This window comes from Python bivittatus, unplaced genomic scaffold (genome assembly GCF_059951505.1).
Source record: "Python bivittatus isolate LINGU-HERP-01145 unplaced genomic scaffold, Pbiv_v1 ctg000670_np1212, whole genome shotgun sequence".
Taxonomy (NCBI): Eukaryota; Metazoa; Chordata; class Lepidosauria; order Squamata; family Pythonidae; genus Python; species Python bivittatus.
Genome location: NW_028277094.1, coordinates 13220513 through 13236192, shown reverse-complemented (window position 1 = coordinate 13236192; position 15680 = coordinate 13220513). Strand labels below are relative to the sequence as shown.

The 15680-nt window shown below is 48.3% G+C and overlaps 2 protein-coding genes across 5 annotated transcripts in view; one reads left to right on the top strand and one right to left on the bottom strand.

Annotated features, from left to right (window-relative positions):
- Positions 1–10909, bottom strand: part of LOC103051232 (gamma-aminobutyric acid receptor subunit beta-4) — a 71433-nt gene extending 60524 nt beyond the window's left edge. For all 3 annotated transcript variants that reach the window (XM_088151574.1, XM_088151575.1, XM_088151577.1), the window contains exons 1-2: positions 10084–10909; positions 6723–6811 (exon numbers count right to left, since the gene is read on the bottom strand). In XM_088151574.1, the coding sequence (XP_088007700.1) occupies positions 6723–6811; positions 10084–10181 (187 nt within the window). In that variant the 5' untranslated portion in view covers positions 10182–10909. The remainder of the gene's footprint in view (positions 1–6722; positions 6812–10083) is intronic.
- An 801-nt stretch (positions 10910–11710) lies between these two features.
- Positions 11711–15680, top strand: part of LOC103051233 (gamma-aminobutyric acid receptor subunit alpha-3-like) — a 43320-nt gene continuing 39350 nt past the window's right edge. Inside the window, exon 1 of one of the 2 annotated variants that reach the window (XM_088151788.1) lies at positions 11711–11839. The gene's annotated coding sequence lies outside the window, so the exon portion shown is untranslated. The remainder of the gene's footprint in view (positions 11840–15680) is intronic. The other variant, XM_088151791.1, reaches the window with a different exon arrangement.

The window sequence follows — 15680 nt, the reverse complement described above, 5'->3', positions numbered from 1 at the left end:
ACTGCTGGGCCGGGCTTGGGAGCCACGTGTAGGAAGTGTTTGCCGGAGAAGCTGGAGCACCCAGGGTAGCATAGCGGCCACAGGTCCAAAAAGGAGACAGCAAAGCCAGGGAGGCACTTCTGCTTCAGCCGTGCAAGGCAGGGTGCAGGGCAGCCAAAAGGGCAGAGATGGTGGGGGGAGAAAGGCAGGGGGGAGTTGGAGGCAGTCCCTTACTTTACTGAGGCTCAGGGCTGGGAGGAACCAAGCCCGGAATGTCTTGGATTGGGGTGGGACTAGTGTGATTCACTTAATGACAGCAATGGGGAGTGCCAGGATTGTCATCACTAAACGATGCAGTCATGTTACATCTAGCTTTACATCTGCATCGCTTAGCGATGGAAATTCCAGTCCCAGTTGTGGTCGTAAGTTGAGGACTACCTGTACATTTTGCTGTAACATGCCACTCTGTACATGGGTTGTATGTTTGATTAGCTAAAGGCCTTTGCTCAGCACCTCTTTCTTTTACTAGTGTTGCCCATGACTGCTGAGTGCTTGCAGCAGATTCAAGTGGAACATCACAGAGAGCCCAAAGAAAACCTCCTGTCTTAGGTCACCCAGTGATGCAGTGCCAACTTTCAGGAGAGTTTGGGTGCTGGCTGGAGGAATTCCTCTGTGGCTTTTCTATCTGAATCTGTAATTCCTGAAGATTGGGCTCAGTAAAATATGCTGCACTGTTCATTTAAACACAAACACTTCATTTCATATACCATCTGTAATACCATTAATATGCCATGGAAATACACAACAATCTAAAATGGTTGTTTCATGTTCATCAGAAGAACACTTTCTAAAATTTATCTATTTATTTATTAAATTTATATAGCCATCCATCTTACGGCTGTGACTCCAGGTGGTGTACAATAAGACAATCAGGTAAAACAAATATAAAACAACAGTATAATACAACAATTTAAACAATTTAAAATGTGTTAATGAATACTTTGTAGAGAGTATTGCACATTTCTCTTGGTACAAATTCTGACCCCTTCATAAAAGGGCCCTAAACCCTAACCTTGATATCCTGCAGTACCACAGCGATGGAGAGGGAGGGGGGAATCTGCCTTGACATTCAGGCAGCAGCCTTTCTTCCTTTAACAGCTCGTCAAATGGCTGCCCACCTTTTTCTCTGCAGCCTCCAAGAATGGAGGTCTATGTTCTTCTCCCTGGGACCACTCTCTCCTGGTGCAAAGACCCTTCACCTCCAGTGGAGGTTGCCAACTCAGCAAATAGTAAAATTTCCTCTTTGCTTACATTTGTTTTGATACTGGAGAATCCTGCGTTCTTCAACCTTTCTCATATTGTAGCCAACTCTCTGTTCTCACGAACAGTGATTTGGTCAGAGAAACAATGATTATTTTTCTTCTCCATTCTTGAGGATTGGAGAAGACTCCCCCCTCTAGCCCTAGCCCTAACCCTAGCTCTGGCTGTCAAAAAAGATGAAACAAAATTAACTTTCATGGGGAGGGGGGTGTCCTTCATTCTCTGAACAACCCTGATGTGTTCAAAGCCTCTGATTAAGCATTCCCCCCCCCCGAAAAGAGTAACTGTCACCTCCCAAAGCAGGCACCTCATTGCCAAGGTTTATGTCCTGGCTAAGACCTCCTACTTGCATGAAGCCTCCTTGGCAGGCACCTCGATTCTTCTTCGTGTCAAGTCTCACCTGAAGTCAGATCGAGCCCCATTGCCCGCTTGTAGCCCTTGAAATCATACTACCTCATAAGGGCCTTCTTCATTAGCTACTATATTCTGTTTCTTCATGTTTTCCCCATAGGCCCTGCACTCCAAGTCCTCCCTCCTCTTCCGTGCTTCATTACCTTAATGTTCTTTTTAACCTAGAGTCTTCAACAGTAAGAAGAGGAATGAGATCAGAGCTAAGCTGAATGATCTCTCTTTTTGTCTCACAACCTGGGACTGAATTTAGGTTGCAACTGCTTTTAAGTTGCTGCACTCACAATTCCTTACGACATGCTTTTCAGATACTGCTGTCAAAACAGATACAGTACTATCCACTCAATATATACACATCTCACCTTTTCCTACCTAAATTCATAACTTTACAATTATCTCACTGAAAACCATGTTTAACTTGGTGTCATTTGCTGATTTGATAAACAACCAGCAGAAAACTTATCATAACAAGAAAAAGGGTGCGAGCAGCACCTGTCTGCCTAAAGCTGGAGCTGAACATGCTTTTCTCCAGCAGCCGTTGTATGTCCAGGGCTGGGCCATGTCACGCCTTGGGAACGTAAGCACTTGGGGATCAGCCTGCGTTCGCGATGCCCTCTCCCAGAACCACGGCAGGCCTCCTTCTGTGCGGCCAGAAGCCGGACTCCTTCCCGGAATGAGGACCTCCGGCTCCTCGGGCTCTGATCCCCTCGCTCCCTTGTGCCAGTCCTCACGCAGGGATCCCCTGCTGCCATTTCAACAGTTGGAGGGCTGATTCTGTAACTGCTTCTGGTCCAGAAATCTATGCAAGCTGAAAGCACATGATTTCCTTAAAACCTGCAGATTTGACCAGTCCAGCTGGGATGGAGAGTGATCCAGAAACTGAGATATAGACTGCTGGCAAATGTAAATTCTTGAAGCTTTCATTTCTGCTGTAGCAGAGGATGAAGGGAAAGGAACCTTCTGATGTTGAAGAAGAGCCATAGCGTGACCCAATGCTAAGTTCGACAGCAATTTCCCTTTGATGAACTGATTATTCCTAATTGGTTCATCCAGCTTTCTCATGTGAAACTCGTTGGTTGCTGTCACAAGTCATCAACTTCATTTTTTATCATGGCTCTTCCCAGTTCACTATTTTTATTTTATTTTATTTGGCCGAGCAATATACACTACTCACATCCACACAGTCATCACCATAAACAACCTTCATTCAGCAGTGAATTTCAATTGAAGAGACTCCTTCAGTAGTCAAAAATGTCATGTGCACTGCTGAGTACTCACCGCAGACTTCCATTTCACAAATAATAGCAACACAATCTTTCCTCACAGCAACTTCCCACCAAGTGGAAGTGAAAGAACAAATGCTGAAGAACTTGTCAGAGCTTCCGAGAAGTCAGTACTGCCATCTGTTGGTGAATTATAACTGTAGAGGCATTACTTTTCATTCAACCCTTATCTTTTTATATACACTCTAAATAACCAAACACGCAGTAAAGCGTGTTCCTCGCACTCATACTTTTCTTCAGTGACCTGCCGAAGGGCAAAAATACACCCCCCGCCTGGCATAAAGCTGCACTGTATTTCCCAAATTTTGTTCGAGGTGACGTACCTTTTCAGTCTTCCCAGGCGTGGACTAATTTCACCTCCTCTCTTTAGACAGCGAAACAACCACAGCATTCCTCCGGTCATCAAGCACAGAAGCAGTCATCATACTAGCTAAACAATTCACAAGCCACTCCACAAGCAAACCACACCCATTTTTTAACATTTCTCCAGTTACATCACCTACACCATCTTACCATTTTTCAACATTCAACAAGCACATATGACTTCCTTTTCATTTATAACATTACAGGCACTAGCCTTTATAGCATCCATTTCAATTCCACCCATAAAACCTCTAAAATACTCCTTCTAGCATTCCCTCATTTCAGTTTCATCCCCCAAATTTCATCACTTTTATCCTTAATTCCACTCAGTCTGCTGGAGACTGCTTGTTTAGACCTCTTCACCCACTGCCAAAACAGGTTTTTTAAATTTCTATCACAATTGTATTTTCTTTGCCACCTTTAATCTTTCAACATAAACCATCTTAGATTTATATTCATTCCTTTACCATATGTACATATGAAAAGACATGCTTAAATCATGAATTTCAAACTAAAATATCTTTTCCAAGCAGATACTCTCCAAGAGCCCTCATTCTCATTCAGTCTTGGAACTCCAAATGTCCCAATCACTTTTCCTGTATTCTTTCATTTCACCTACCAAAATATTTTCCCAAGAATCCCATTCACTAGAACACAGTAATAGTAGTAGTTTTGATAGCATTCATTTTATTTTTCGTGCACCTCTAACTAAGGTCTCACTCACTAAGGGATTCCTGCTTTCTTCCACACGCACAACCACTTCAATGACACCAATTCATATTTTATGACATGGATGTGTAGCCCTTTTGTTCATAAATGCACCTCTACCTTCATGAAGTTGGAAGGGATTTTAGAGGTTATCTTAGTTCATCTCTCTGCAATATCCATTATAGTATCTCTGAGAGATGGTTACCTAGCATCTGTTTGAAAAGGAGATGGAGAAGGAGAACTCACCATTTCATGTGGCAGCCTGTTCCACTGGCTTACAGCCCCATTGCAGAGCCAGAGTGTTCAGAGCTGAACAAAGTTCACAGTTCATCCAATCAAAATTCCACTCCCGAGCCAGCAGAAATAAATGCACTGCTACTACTGTTCAGTAATTAGGAGTGAGAGATGCGGTCTGGCACATAAGCAGTATATATGTTGCTTTGGGGCAGTTAGCCAATGAGAGCCTCGGCTTCTTCTCTGCTGTTCAGCAAGTAAGGTTAAAGGTCATTGTCATGTCTCCCAACTTTGTCAGTCCTTTGAGGTAGACCAGACTAGGAAACCAAAGTTATGAATGCTATTATTACTTTTATTATAAGGGTTAGGGTTAGAATCTTGCAAGTCTGAATGCGCTTCCCCCTCCCTCCCTTTATCTTCAAGAGAACTAGGGAGGGTCAGGTCTAACATGCTTTCTCAAATTACATTTCTGCCTCGGACTCAAATTTCTTTTATCTGACCGCTGTCTCGGTTGCCTTGGCTCTTCCTCCTGTTCCTCAAGGTTACTCTTACAGACCATTACATCTTTAGCTTGAAGTTGCCTCACCAAAAATTCTTTAAGAACACACCAATATGATGCAGATATCTTCTCATCCTCAGCCATCAGATTTCTGCCATTTTTCTTCTTATGGGAATTGCTTCCAACTGTGCTTGAGCATCTCATTTCCCATGCTTCTTGGACACTTTGCTCCTTTAAGATTTCAAGCCATAGGATCCAACCTACTTTCCTCAGAGTTCAACAAATATGCTCCTCTGAAGTGCAGCATGCAGGTCTGATTCTTCTTAGTTTCTTCTCCCCTGGATATCATGAATTCAAGGATAAAATGACCACTTTCCTCCAAAGGACTAGTCACCATGACTTCTTCAACCAATTCATCCCTGTTAGTAAGGATTAGGTCCAGGATAGATGTTCTTTCTTCCACCTTCTGATGAATGAATTTATCAGCAAGAGAGCAATAATTCATTGGGCCTCTGGTTCTTGGCAGAATTAGATTCCAGCAGATGTCAGAGTAAATTAAATCCCCCATTAGCACTATCTCACAACCTCTCCGAAAGACTGTGTATTTATCAATGCCACTCCACAAGATCAGGCCTCCTTAATTTACATTCTTCCTCTTCCTATTTTTATTTATTTCATTTGTTAATTCATGCTCTTTACCATTAATTCCTCTGATACATTCTATGTCATCATCTTCCTTATGACACGATCATCACCAGATGTGACCATAGATATTGACTTCTACCATCCATCATAGTTTTCATATATTGCTTTTTAGAAGATAAGAGACTGAATGGACTACGTTACCAGTCTTAGCTGCACCCATGACACATAAAGCATTCTCTGATACTGTTAAGGAGAGTGATAGCCTGTTTTGGTACATTTTGGCTAAGATACCATAAGCACAACCAAAGCCTAGTTTTACTCCAAGCAAGTTATTCTCTGCAAACCAGGATCTCTAATCTACCAAGTTCTTTGCAAGCCAACATTCTATTGCCCTCATCCCACCAGCTAGGACATATAATGCAGCATGTTGTCACACACTCAAGTCATGTTTAGACTATAAAATATATGCAAAGCACTTTCAATACTTTTTTGCTGTATCAGTAGTAGTAATAGTAATATTGCAGAATCTTAGCAGAGTGAATATAAAGTGGCCCAAAACATATACAAAGACAAAAGGACAATCAGCATCAGCCATGAAGAATGACAATGTCCAATACACAATGAAAAGCTGTACATTGCAACAAAATAACAAAAGCTTCAGTCCCGACATCCTGTCAGTCAAAAATGCAAGATTAACAGGATCAGCACCTGAGGAGTTTTCCTGAGGGCACCTCATCTGAAGTGCCGTTGGGCTCCTCTCCTCGGGGATGACCAAACTGCACGCCTCCGGGCAAAAGGCTGGTTGCCTTGGAATGCCATACTGGTAGAACCGCAAAGGAATTACACTCATGTGCACGCACCGCTCAGCCTGGGAAGGCATAGGTGGGTGACCAAAGGACAGGGGATGCCTGCCAACGTGAGGGCACGGAATGCTGGGACAAGGAGCAGCATCCTGACCTTTGCAGCCGGGAGGGGCCTGGAAGCCCGTGATGGCAACCAGTGCAGACAGGGCGCCCAGAGACAAGGACAGCTTTCACTCCCCCACCCCCATCATTTCTCATACTGTGAGCAGATCCTGGAGGAGACTGGCTGTGATTTGGCACTGTCTGTCTGGCCCAGCCGAGAAATGGGTGAAGGGGAAGGAAGGGAATTGCAAAAGGTCATCACAAAAGCTACGAAGTGGCGGTAGCACTGACAAACAGAGCCCAAATAGCCCTGGGGGCCTCTGTCTGCTTTGAACTACGGTCCCCAGACAAAGCAAAGAGAATAAAGGATCCACATACCTCCAAAGTCAGGCCGGAGACGGACATCGTACCCTTTCAGCAGTTTGTCCACAATGTCTTTAACCACCGATATATTCCCAGTGGCCGGGCTAGAAGACAGAAAGGCTAATGTGACCTGGTCACTATCACTGTCTCACACCCACACCCGCACACAGCACACAGCACACCATTGTCCCCCAAGATCCTGGGTTGCGGTGAAAAGCCAACGCTGACCAAGATGCTGGTGACCTACTGGAGGAGCAACCGCTCTGGCCAGAGAAGCTCGGGGGGGAGGGGTGGGCAGAGGAGAACAGGTCAGGGCGCAGCTGTAGCCTGCTGGGCAACTCCCACCTTGACTTCTTCTCTCAAGCCATTTCTATTGCCTGCCACCTGTCTTGAGCCCAGACAGCTGCTATACCATCCCGCCCCGCCTCCCCCCCCCCACCTTCTGTGAGTATCCGGAAGGGATCTGCACAAATTCTCATGGCTGTCCTGGCTCCTCTTAGCAGTCCACTAAGAGCTTCACAGCTTCTGCTCCATAACACCTCATGTGCTTGGCCTTCCATGACATGTGCAGCTTCTGAAATCAGCTCACAAGGCCACATCCCTTTACCCAAGGAAGAAGCTGAGGTTGCTCTGCCTCCTTAACTCCCCCAGGGCTTCCTGAACATGGCCGTCATTTCTGCTGTCCCTGCTCCCTCCACTGCAAGACACGCATGGGATTCCTGAGCCCCTGAAATGGACGCTCTTTGCTCTGAAGAGCAACTGCCTTTCTGCAGGCAATGAGAGGCAAGCCTCCATCTTGGCATCTGTGGGGTTGGCGTGAGGAGCCTGCCTCCATCCTAAACCTGTTGTTTTCCTCCTAAAGACTGAGGCTGGTGATATTCTTTTCCATCCAAGCGGGCAGGGTGGGGTGGGGAGGAAGAAGCAGGTTCAGACACAAGGGAAGCAAAACCCTGTGGCACCGAGACGAAGAGCCCAGCCCCAGTTCCTTGCTCCTGCCGCCACTGCCCCCAGTCCAGCACCACAGGCCTTGTTCTCTCTGCAGCATGGTTCATGTAGCCATCTTCATCCCCACACTTCCCAAGGCCCAAGGCCGAGGGTCTGTTCCTTGTCGGACATTGAAGCAGAAAAGAAGCTGCAGCATGACTCTCAGCCAGCCAAGGTGGGTCATAAGCAGACATACAGTGCCTAGGAAAACCATTCGGATCCCCCCTCCTCCTCCTCCTCACAACCCTGTACGTGATTCAGACACAGTTGGTAGAGAGAAGCAGCATGTTGCCTCCCTGAACATGTGTCTTTGCGCAAGTAGAGGAAGCCTTTCTTTTCAACCATAGATATTGCTAGTGCTGATGTGGGGGAGGTGGTTAACCCTCCTCCTGGGGCAAAAATATTACTTGGTGATTCAGCCTAGAGAAAAACTTTGGAACTCTGGTCTGCATTTGGCTTCAGGAAAAGGCCCCTGGCCCTTGGACAAAGGGTTGGTGTTTCCTGGCCAAAGTCAGCCAGGAGGCCATCCAGGTGGAGCTGGGCAAGGCCCCTGATGTGTCCTTTCTAAAGATACATGGGGCAGCCACATTCAGAATGCTGTGCACAATTTCTGGTCTTCTCATCTCAAAAAGTATCTTGAAGAAATGAAACAATGCAGAAAAGGATGATCCAAATGATCCCGAGACTGCAGGAAGTCCCCTGTGATGTTTTGGAGTATGTAAGGTGTCTAAACTTATATCTAATGTGGAGAAATCAGATCAAGGAAAGCATTTTCTCTCTCCCTGGAAGAGCAGGCCTCACTGAGGTCATCTAATGAAACTAGAATGTGGTAGGAGATTTGAATCTGACCAGAGGAATGTTTATCATCAAGCATAAAGTTCAGCCATGGGATTGGTTAGTGTACGGTACAGAGCTGGCCAGCTTGGATGAACATAAAAGAGGATTGGATAAATTAACGGAGGTGGAATTCTCTGTGGCCAAGTCCTGAAGGCACTATACTTTCTCACCAGGAGCAGGCACTGCCTAATTCTGAAGACCTATGCTGGTCTATGACCATAACAAAGATTTGATTTGATAATTCTGAAGACCAGTTGCTGGGGAGCAAATGGGGCACAGTTTTCCATGGCTTGTCCCCCTTGCTCACCAAAGGCCCAATCCTACATAACTCTCCTAAGATTTTATGCTATATGGAATAAGCTTCCAGCTCCTTCTGGCATCATCTATCTGTTGATTAATGCATGGTCCTTCTTTCCCCTCTTTCAGGCAACCTTATGAAGAGACGCAGAAAGATCCAGATGACAGCCTGCAGACTGTTGTTCACAAGGATTTCTCCCCTTTAACCCCAACCTGAGTATCTTCTGGGTATGGCTCAGAAGATGATACACCTCAGTGGGTCTGCTGTTTTGGGTACAAGCTTCTGAATTGCACAGAAGTCCTATGCAGATAGGAGGCTTGCTATGCCACCAGTTCTTCCCAGAACTGCATGTGGTTTGGGACACAGGCGGTGCCACTTTCCAGGTTAAATTTTCAGTTGTTGAATGTCTGGATGGATGCTTTGTATGACGCCCAGGCCAGAGACTGAGGACGCCGGTCTGCAGAAGGGCCTGAACTTAAGGCCTGCTGAACGGCCTTGCCTCTGGTCAGAAGAGGACCTGAGGAGGGGGGGGGGGGACTGGCTCCCCTGAATTATCGAAAAGTGTTTGGCAGAGTCCCTCAGCAGCTTCCACAGCAGCTCTGCCCCTAGCCGGGCGCAAGAGTCTTCATACTCTTTCCAGAACAGGGGAGGGGGTCTCCTTGGGCAGTCCTCTTCACTGTAACCCGGCACACGCACACGCCTATTTATTGTCGGATTCCAATTCCCCACCGACGCCCAGTAAAGGGCAACGGGTGGAGATCTCTATCTCTGTAAGAAATCTGAACCGGAGGTCGGAATGAGGCCTCCTGGTCCCGATTTCTCCGGCTGTTCTGGCTGGGCAGGCGGAGGCGAACGACGCGCCGGCGATTCAGTCCGGCCTTGGATCGCGTGCAAAGGAGAGCCAACCTGGCAGGGCAGCGGGGCGCTGGCACCGCTTCTGTACCGCCGCCGATCCCCATTCCCATCCCGCCGCGGCGCCAGTAGCTCCCTCGGGGTCCAGAGGCGCAGTAGAACCGGCGATCTGCTCCGGCGGCGAGCGGTCGGCGGCCCCTTCCTCCCACTCGCCCCTCCCCGCCACAGGCCTCCTTCGGCGCAAGGCTTTCTCGCCCCGTGCCGCCGGGCGGGCGGGCGGCCGGTAGCTCTGCCCGCGGGACCGAGCGGGTCCCCGTGCCGGGGCTCGAGGGTGGCGCAAGAAAGCAGTGCGGGAGGGGGCCTCTGCAGCCTTCCGCTCTTCCCCGGCCCGGCGTCGCTTCTTACCTTTGGGCGCAGCAGGCGAGACAAAGAGCTGCCAAAGCAGAGACGAATCCACTCAGCCTGCGTGCCTGAAATCTCCACATTTCCACCTCCAGGACCATGGAAGGGAGGGAAGGGGGGGGGCGGAAGGGGTGGAAGGCAGCCGCGCTCGTCGCCCTCCCCGGCGGGGAGGAAGGGCCGATGCCCGCGACCGATTTCCTGGGTGCCCGACGTCGGGGTGCTGCGGAGGCGGCTGCTTTTTAATCACATGAAGCATTTAAAAATTGGGGAGGGAAGGAGGGAGAAACCGGGAGGGGAGGGGAGGGGCGCACGGGAGGGTCCCCAGGCGCTCAGCGCCGGCCCGACACGCCGCTTCTCCCGGCCCCCAGCAGCGGCAATTGCGGCAGCAGCAGCAGCATCCTCGGGCGAGCGAGCGAGCGAGCGAGCGAGGTATCCTCTGGCGGCGGCGGAGCAAGTCCCACGGGAGCGAGCAGAGACTAAACGCTCGCGAACGGTCTCAGTGAAACGTAGACTCCGCTCTCACAGGCGGCGGCGGCGGCTGAGAACAAGAGGGAGGGAGGGTGGGTGGATGGGCGGGGGACCGCGGAAAAGAGCCGCCCGCCGAGCGCCCGCGCTGCCTACTCCGCGCCGCTGCTGCCCCTGCCCCTGCCCCTGCCGCTACGCCGCCCTCCGGCCCTGCGGAGGATCGTCCCTGCCAGCTCGCCACCTTCGGGGCGGGGGGGGGCGGCGGAGGAAGAGGAGGTGAGGGCTGCGCGAGCCGCCGGGCAGCAGGCGGGGAAGAGCGGCGCGCTGCGCCCCGCTCGGACTCTCGGCAGCCCCCTCCCGCGCCTGCCCGGGTCCCCCTTCCCTATTTTTAGAAAGGGGCTGCCTGCGCACTCGGCTCGTTCCCGCCGGGTGGCATTTACGGAGCAGAAGATGCGGATAGTGATTGGCACGGACGAACCGTAGCGGGAGGGGCAGCGAGAAACCGGCAAAAAGGGAAGGGAGGCGGGGGGCGTTTCCAGAGAGAGAAGGAAACGCCGCCCCCGCATGCGGATGAACAGAAGATGGTTCCGCGGATTTTCCCCGACCCGCACCAACTCCGTCACGAGATGGAGGAGGAGGAGGAGGAGGAAGGGCGGCAGAGGCAGCCGAGGGCAAAGAGGGAGGGAGGGAGCCTGCCTCTTCCTTCGCTCGCTCCCCGACGGCCGAGTCATCACGGCTGTTCTCCGGCTAATTCCCCCCCCCCCGGCAGCTCTGAAAACGCCGCCCCCACTTTGGGTGTCCGGGGAGACCTTTCCTCTCTGAGTTCAAGCCTGGCCGCCGCCTGCTTTCCCTCGATCCGGCCCAAGTTAAACACTCTCGTGCTTATCCGGCGGCGGCGGCAGCAGCAGCCCTACTATTTCCTGCTTAAATCGACTTAGAGCCATAGTGTGTAGTTTATTTCCCTTTCTCTGCCCCCGCCCCGCGCCGCCCCGCCCCCCCACCCCCCTTTTGGAGGAAGGTGCTCATGTGACCAACAACCTTAACCAGACATTGGTAGATTCCTGGGAGGGGTGCCTGTATCTTAGCAAGCAAGTCAAGGGATGCAGGCCATTGGCTATTCACAAGCCAATCAGCGTCCTCAACAGTATTTCCCCATCGCCGTCGGTGACGACAGTAGATTTTGTTAGTCACCCGGGAGAGCGCCCTGCTTCCAGCCCCGCCAGATGTCACACCGGTAGCATCGAGGGCTGAGTTACACCCAGGTTCCGTGGAGAGAGGAAGCCCCTCGTCCCGAGTAAGTACCCCCCCTCCCTCGGCCGCGTGTGAGGGCAAGGGGAGGTCGCGAGGCAGCTGGAGACCCGCCGACGCTGCGCGCCCTGCTTGGCCCGGGCTGGGCCAGCGGCCGCCCTCGGGCAAGAACAGGGAGCATGGCAAGGGTTGCGGTGCCGCTGCCCCCCTCCCGCAGTGGGTGGACTGGCTTGGCTCCAAGGGCCAGGCGTGGCGCGCTGAGCCAAGAAGAGGCCCCCGCATCCAGGGGAAGCAGAGGCTTGGTTCCTTCTTCCCCGTGAAGCCACGAGCTGTCTTGTGGGCAGAGAGTTTCTGCTTCGTCGGGTTTCTTTGCTCAGGTCTTGTGCAGACATGAGATTTCGGGTATTGCCAGTGTCACCGCGGGAATTTCGGAAGCACGTTGTGCGGAGAGGACTGACGTGGTGTTTGGCGTGTACGTCATCTTGAGCACTTTCTCTAACACAAGAGGTCTACCAACACCTTTGCTCATAAATGTAAATCTGCTGCATTTTAATTTCAGTTGATGCCTGAAAATACGTTTTTCCTGTTTCCATTCTAAAATAAACTGAGAAGCCTGACCTCCTCCCTCTAAGGCAAGGACTGGCAAGCTGGGGCCCGTGGGCCTCCCACACTTTCTGTGCAAACAGAATCAAGGCCGGGAGGGGGCCTTGGAGCTCAGCAGGCTGCGTCCCGTCGGCGAGGAAGCGGTTCTACAGCGCCCCCACCAGGTGGCAGCTCTGAACGACCCCATCCCACCGCCTAATGACAGGATCCAGAAAGGATGGGAGAGGAGAAAGGGAGGCAGTTGGACAGCCAGCTCTGATCTGGGTGGGTGCGTGTCTGTGTGTCTGCAGGCCAGGGAACGTGGTACTTTCAGGGCAGGATGGAGAATTCCACCGCCAGCAGTTCTCTTAGTCATTGCTTCTCGCCTTATCGTTTTTTTTCTTCCTAGCATTTTTCCCACATGTGCAGGGTCTGCTTTTTTTCAGATCAGCCAAACACTGATCTGTTGGTTGCCTTATAAATGTCTTATAAATATGCATTGGTTGCCTTATAAATATTGCTGTATAAATGGGGAGGGGGCTTCTTTGCATCTGTATCCAAGGTGCCTGCATTGCACGGCATTAGAACACCCAGCTGGGGCAGGGATGTGGCATCGCACTTCTTTGTTCTCCTCTGGTTGACCTTTTTTGCAGGAGGAAAAGGCAGAGCAGAAGGAAGCTGGCCTGCATGACACAGTGATGTGGGAAGTCCATGTTCCTGAACTTAATCGCCCCGGGAAATCCCCTTTTTTCAGATGGAGAGATTCTGTTTCTCACATCTTAAAGCATCTCCTCGTTCTTTCCCCTCTCCTTAATTCAGAAAGGGAAGGAGAAGCAGTTTTCACCAATCTTCTTTCTGACTGACATCTTAAAAATCATTTCCCAAATATGGATGGCTATCTTGAAATGAGAATTTTAATTTTTGTTTTAATTTTAGTTTACTAACCTCAACAAAGAAAGAGACAAGAAGGCCCTTGCTAATTCCAGGATTTAGGATTTTGCTGTTCAAGGTAGACCCTCCCTCCTTGCTGCTCAACTGAACATTTCTCTCCCCCCCACCCCACTCCTTTTTTTTCTATTTTCTATTTTCTTTCCCTTTCTTCCAGAGCTAGGCCAAGATACTTTTGCACTAATTGAAATTATAGGCATACCTTCTGTAACTTTTTACTAAGATCTAACATCTGTGAAAACTCTTGAAGTTTGCATCTGCGTTTCCGCAATTAGATGGTTCCTGGTGGGGGGAAAATGGCGGACAGCGGAGATGAAGCTGCAGCCAAGACCAGCGGCCAGGCGTTAAACCTGGGTTAGTGACACCTTTCTGGATAAGGACTTGTGCTGCGAAAAGCTGCTTCTCGCAAGGACTCGCGCAAGGTCCAAAGAGATTTTGCAGGTGTCCCAGGAGTCTGAGCAGAAGAGACCACGAGCTCATAGCTGCAGCACAGCCTGTCTAAGAACACTGGGTTTGCAAAAAAGCCCACTTTCTTAAACACATTTGGAAGACAATTATCTTAAAATTAAAGAGATCTTCGGAGCAGCAGAGCAATCTAGCCACCCGGTGAGTGACCTTTCATCCAAGATTAAAGATAAGAGCAAAGAAAAAATTTAAAAGATTTTTAAATAATTAAAGGCAAAAAGCTTGCCAAAAGTTTAAACTAAGAAAATTTAAAACTAAGGGGACAATTGAATTTGGAATTACTGACTTTAAAGTATTTTTGAAACAATTAAACAATTAATGTATATCTCAGTGAAAAAGAGTTTTTTGGATTAATTGGAGACAACAATTGGTTAGCTTTGCAAAATGAAAGATAAGGGAAAGTTGCTAGAGACCATCTGACTACAGAACTACAGAGTGTTGAGTGGCACTAAAAACTTAATGATCTAGAGAAAAGGGATTAAAAGAAAAAGCAAAAGCTCTTCGTTTACTTTTATTTCCCCTTTCTTGATTGAAATGGTTGTTACTAGAAAAGTAGTGAAACTTACAGAAATGACAGGAAAAGGTATTACACTTGAGACAGTCCAAAGGATCTTTGAGGAATCGGGAAAGAATGTTACAGCTATAATAACTGCTTATGTAGATGCATCATTAAAAGAGACCTGAAAGAAGAAATGAAAAATAACTCTGAAGAATCTGCAGGACAACTGAGTGGAGAGGTGAAACAAAGTCAAGGTGGAAATTTTGGAAAGCAAAACAAATAACAGAGAGGAAATACAAATATTAAGTCAAGACAAATTATGTAGATTTTTTTTTTAATTTTTTATCCCACCTTTCTTATTTTTATAAATAACTCAAGGCAGTGAACATCCCTAATGCTCCTCCTTCCTCCTATTTTCCCCACAACAACCCCCCATGAGGTGAGTTGGGCTGAGAGAGAGGGACTGTCCCAAAGTCTCCCAGCCGGCTTTCATGCCCAAGGTGGAACCAAAACTCACCATCTCCTGCTTTTGAGCCTGGTGCTTTAACCATTAGACCAAACTATTACTGGACTATCACTGGATTTACAAGAGAAAGAATCCTGTTTGAGACCAAAAACACTATACTTATAGAACAACTTGGTGAAAACAGTAAAGAGAGGGCTGTTGAAGCCTTAAAAAAATTTTAGGATGGGAGGAAGAAGATGGGGATGGAGATGAGGTCCTACGACAACATCTTAATGTCAGGTTAAGGATTAACAATGCCGGAATGCTGCGTAAGAAAAAAAAATACAAAATTGACTTGTTTGATCAAGGCTAAAATAATAAGTACTTTTACAAAATACTGGAAACCCTTTATGGACTTTTTGCTGAAAATGGATAGAACTGAGTTAATTATTTTTGGACTTGCCAATTGAAAAGGGTTGGAAGTAATGATCTATGCAATGTAATTTCAAATTGGGAGGAGTGATATTAAGTCTGTAACTGCTGTAAAGAAGATTGGAAGGCACTTCTTTAAAAAAAAATTCTTTTTTTCTTTTTCTTTCTGTTCTCTTTTACTTTCTGCACTTTCTATTTTTCCTTTCTATTTTTCTTTTCTCTCTTTTTTCTTTTAATCCTATTTTTATTATCTTTTTTTATTGTTAAAAATTTTCAATAAAAATTACTCTTTAAAAAATCCTTCCTTTAGATGTTACTCCACGTTCTGCCTTATCTGAGATCGTCCTTAGTGCTCGCCCTTGTTTCTCACCAACTGCAGCATGAATTTCCTTGCTGTTTTTAGAGGACGCAGCACAACATATCACAGCTTTCGCCTCATTTCCGGTCTTCTGCGGAGGCAGCTCACGTCCGTCTTCAGCCGTTTGATTTTAAAGCAGGGTTTATCCTCTTCTGCCA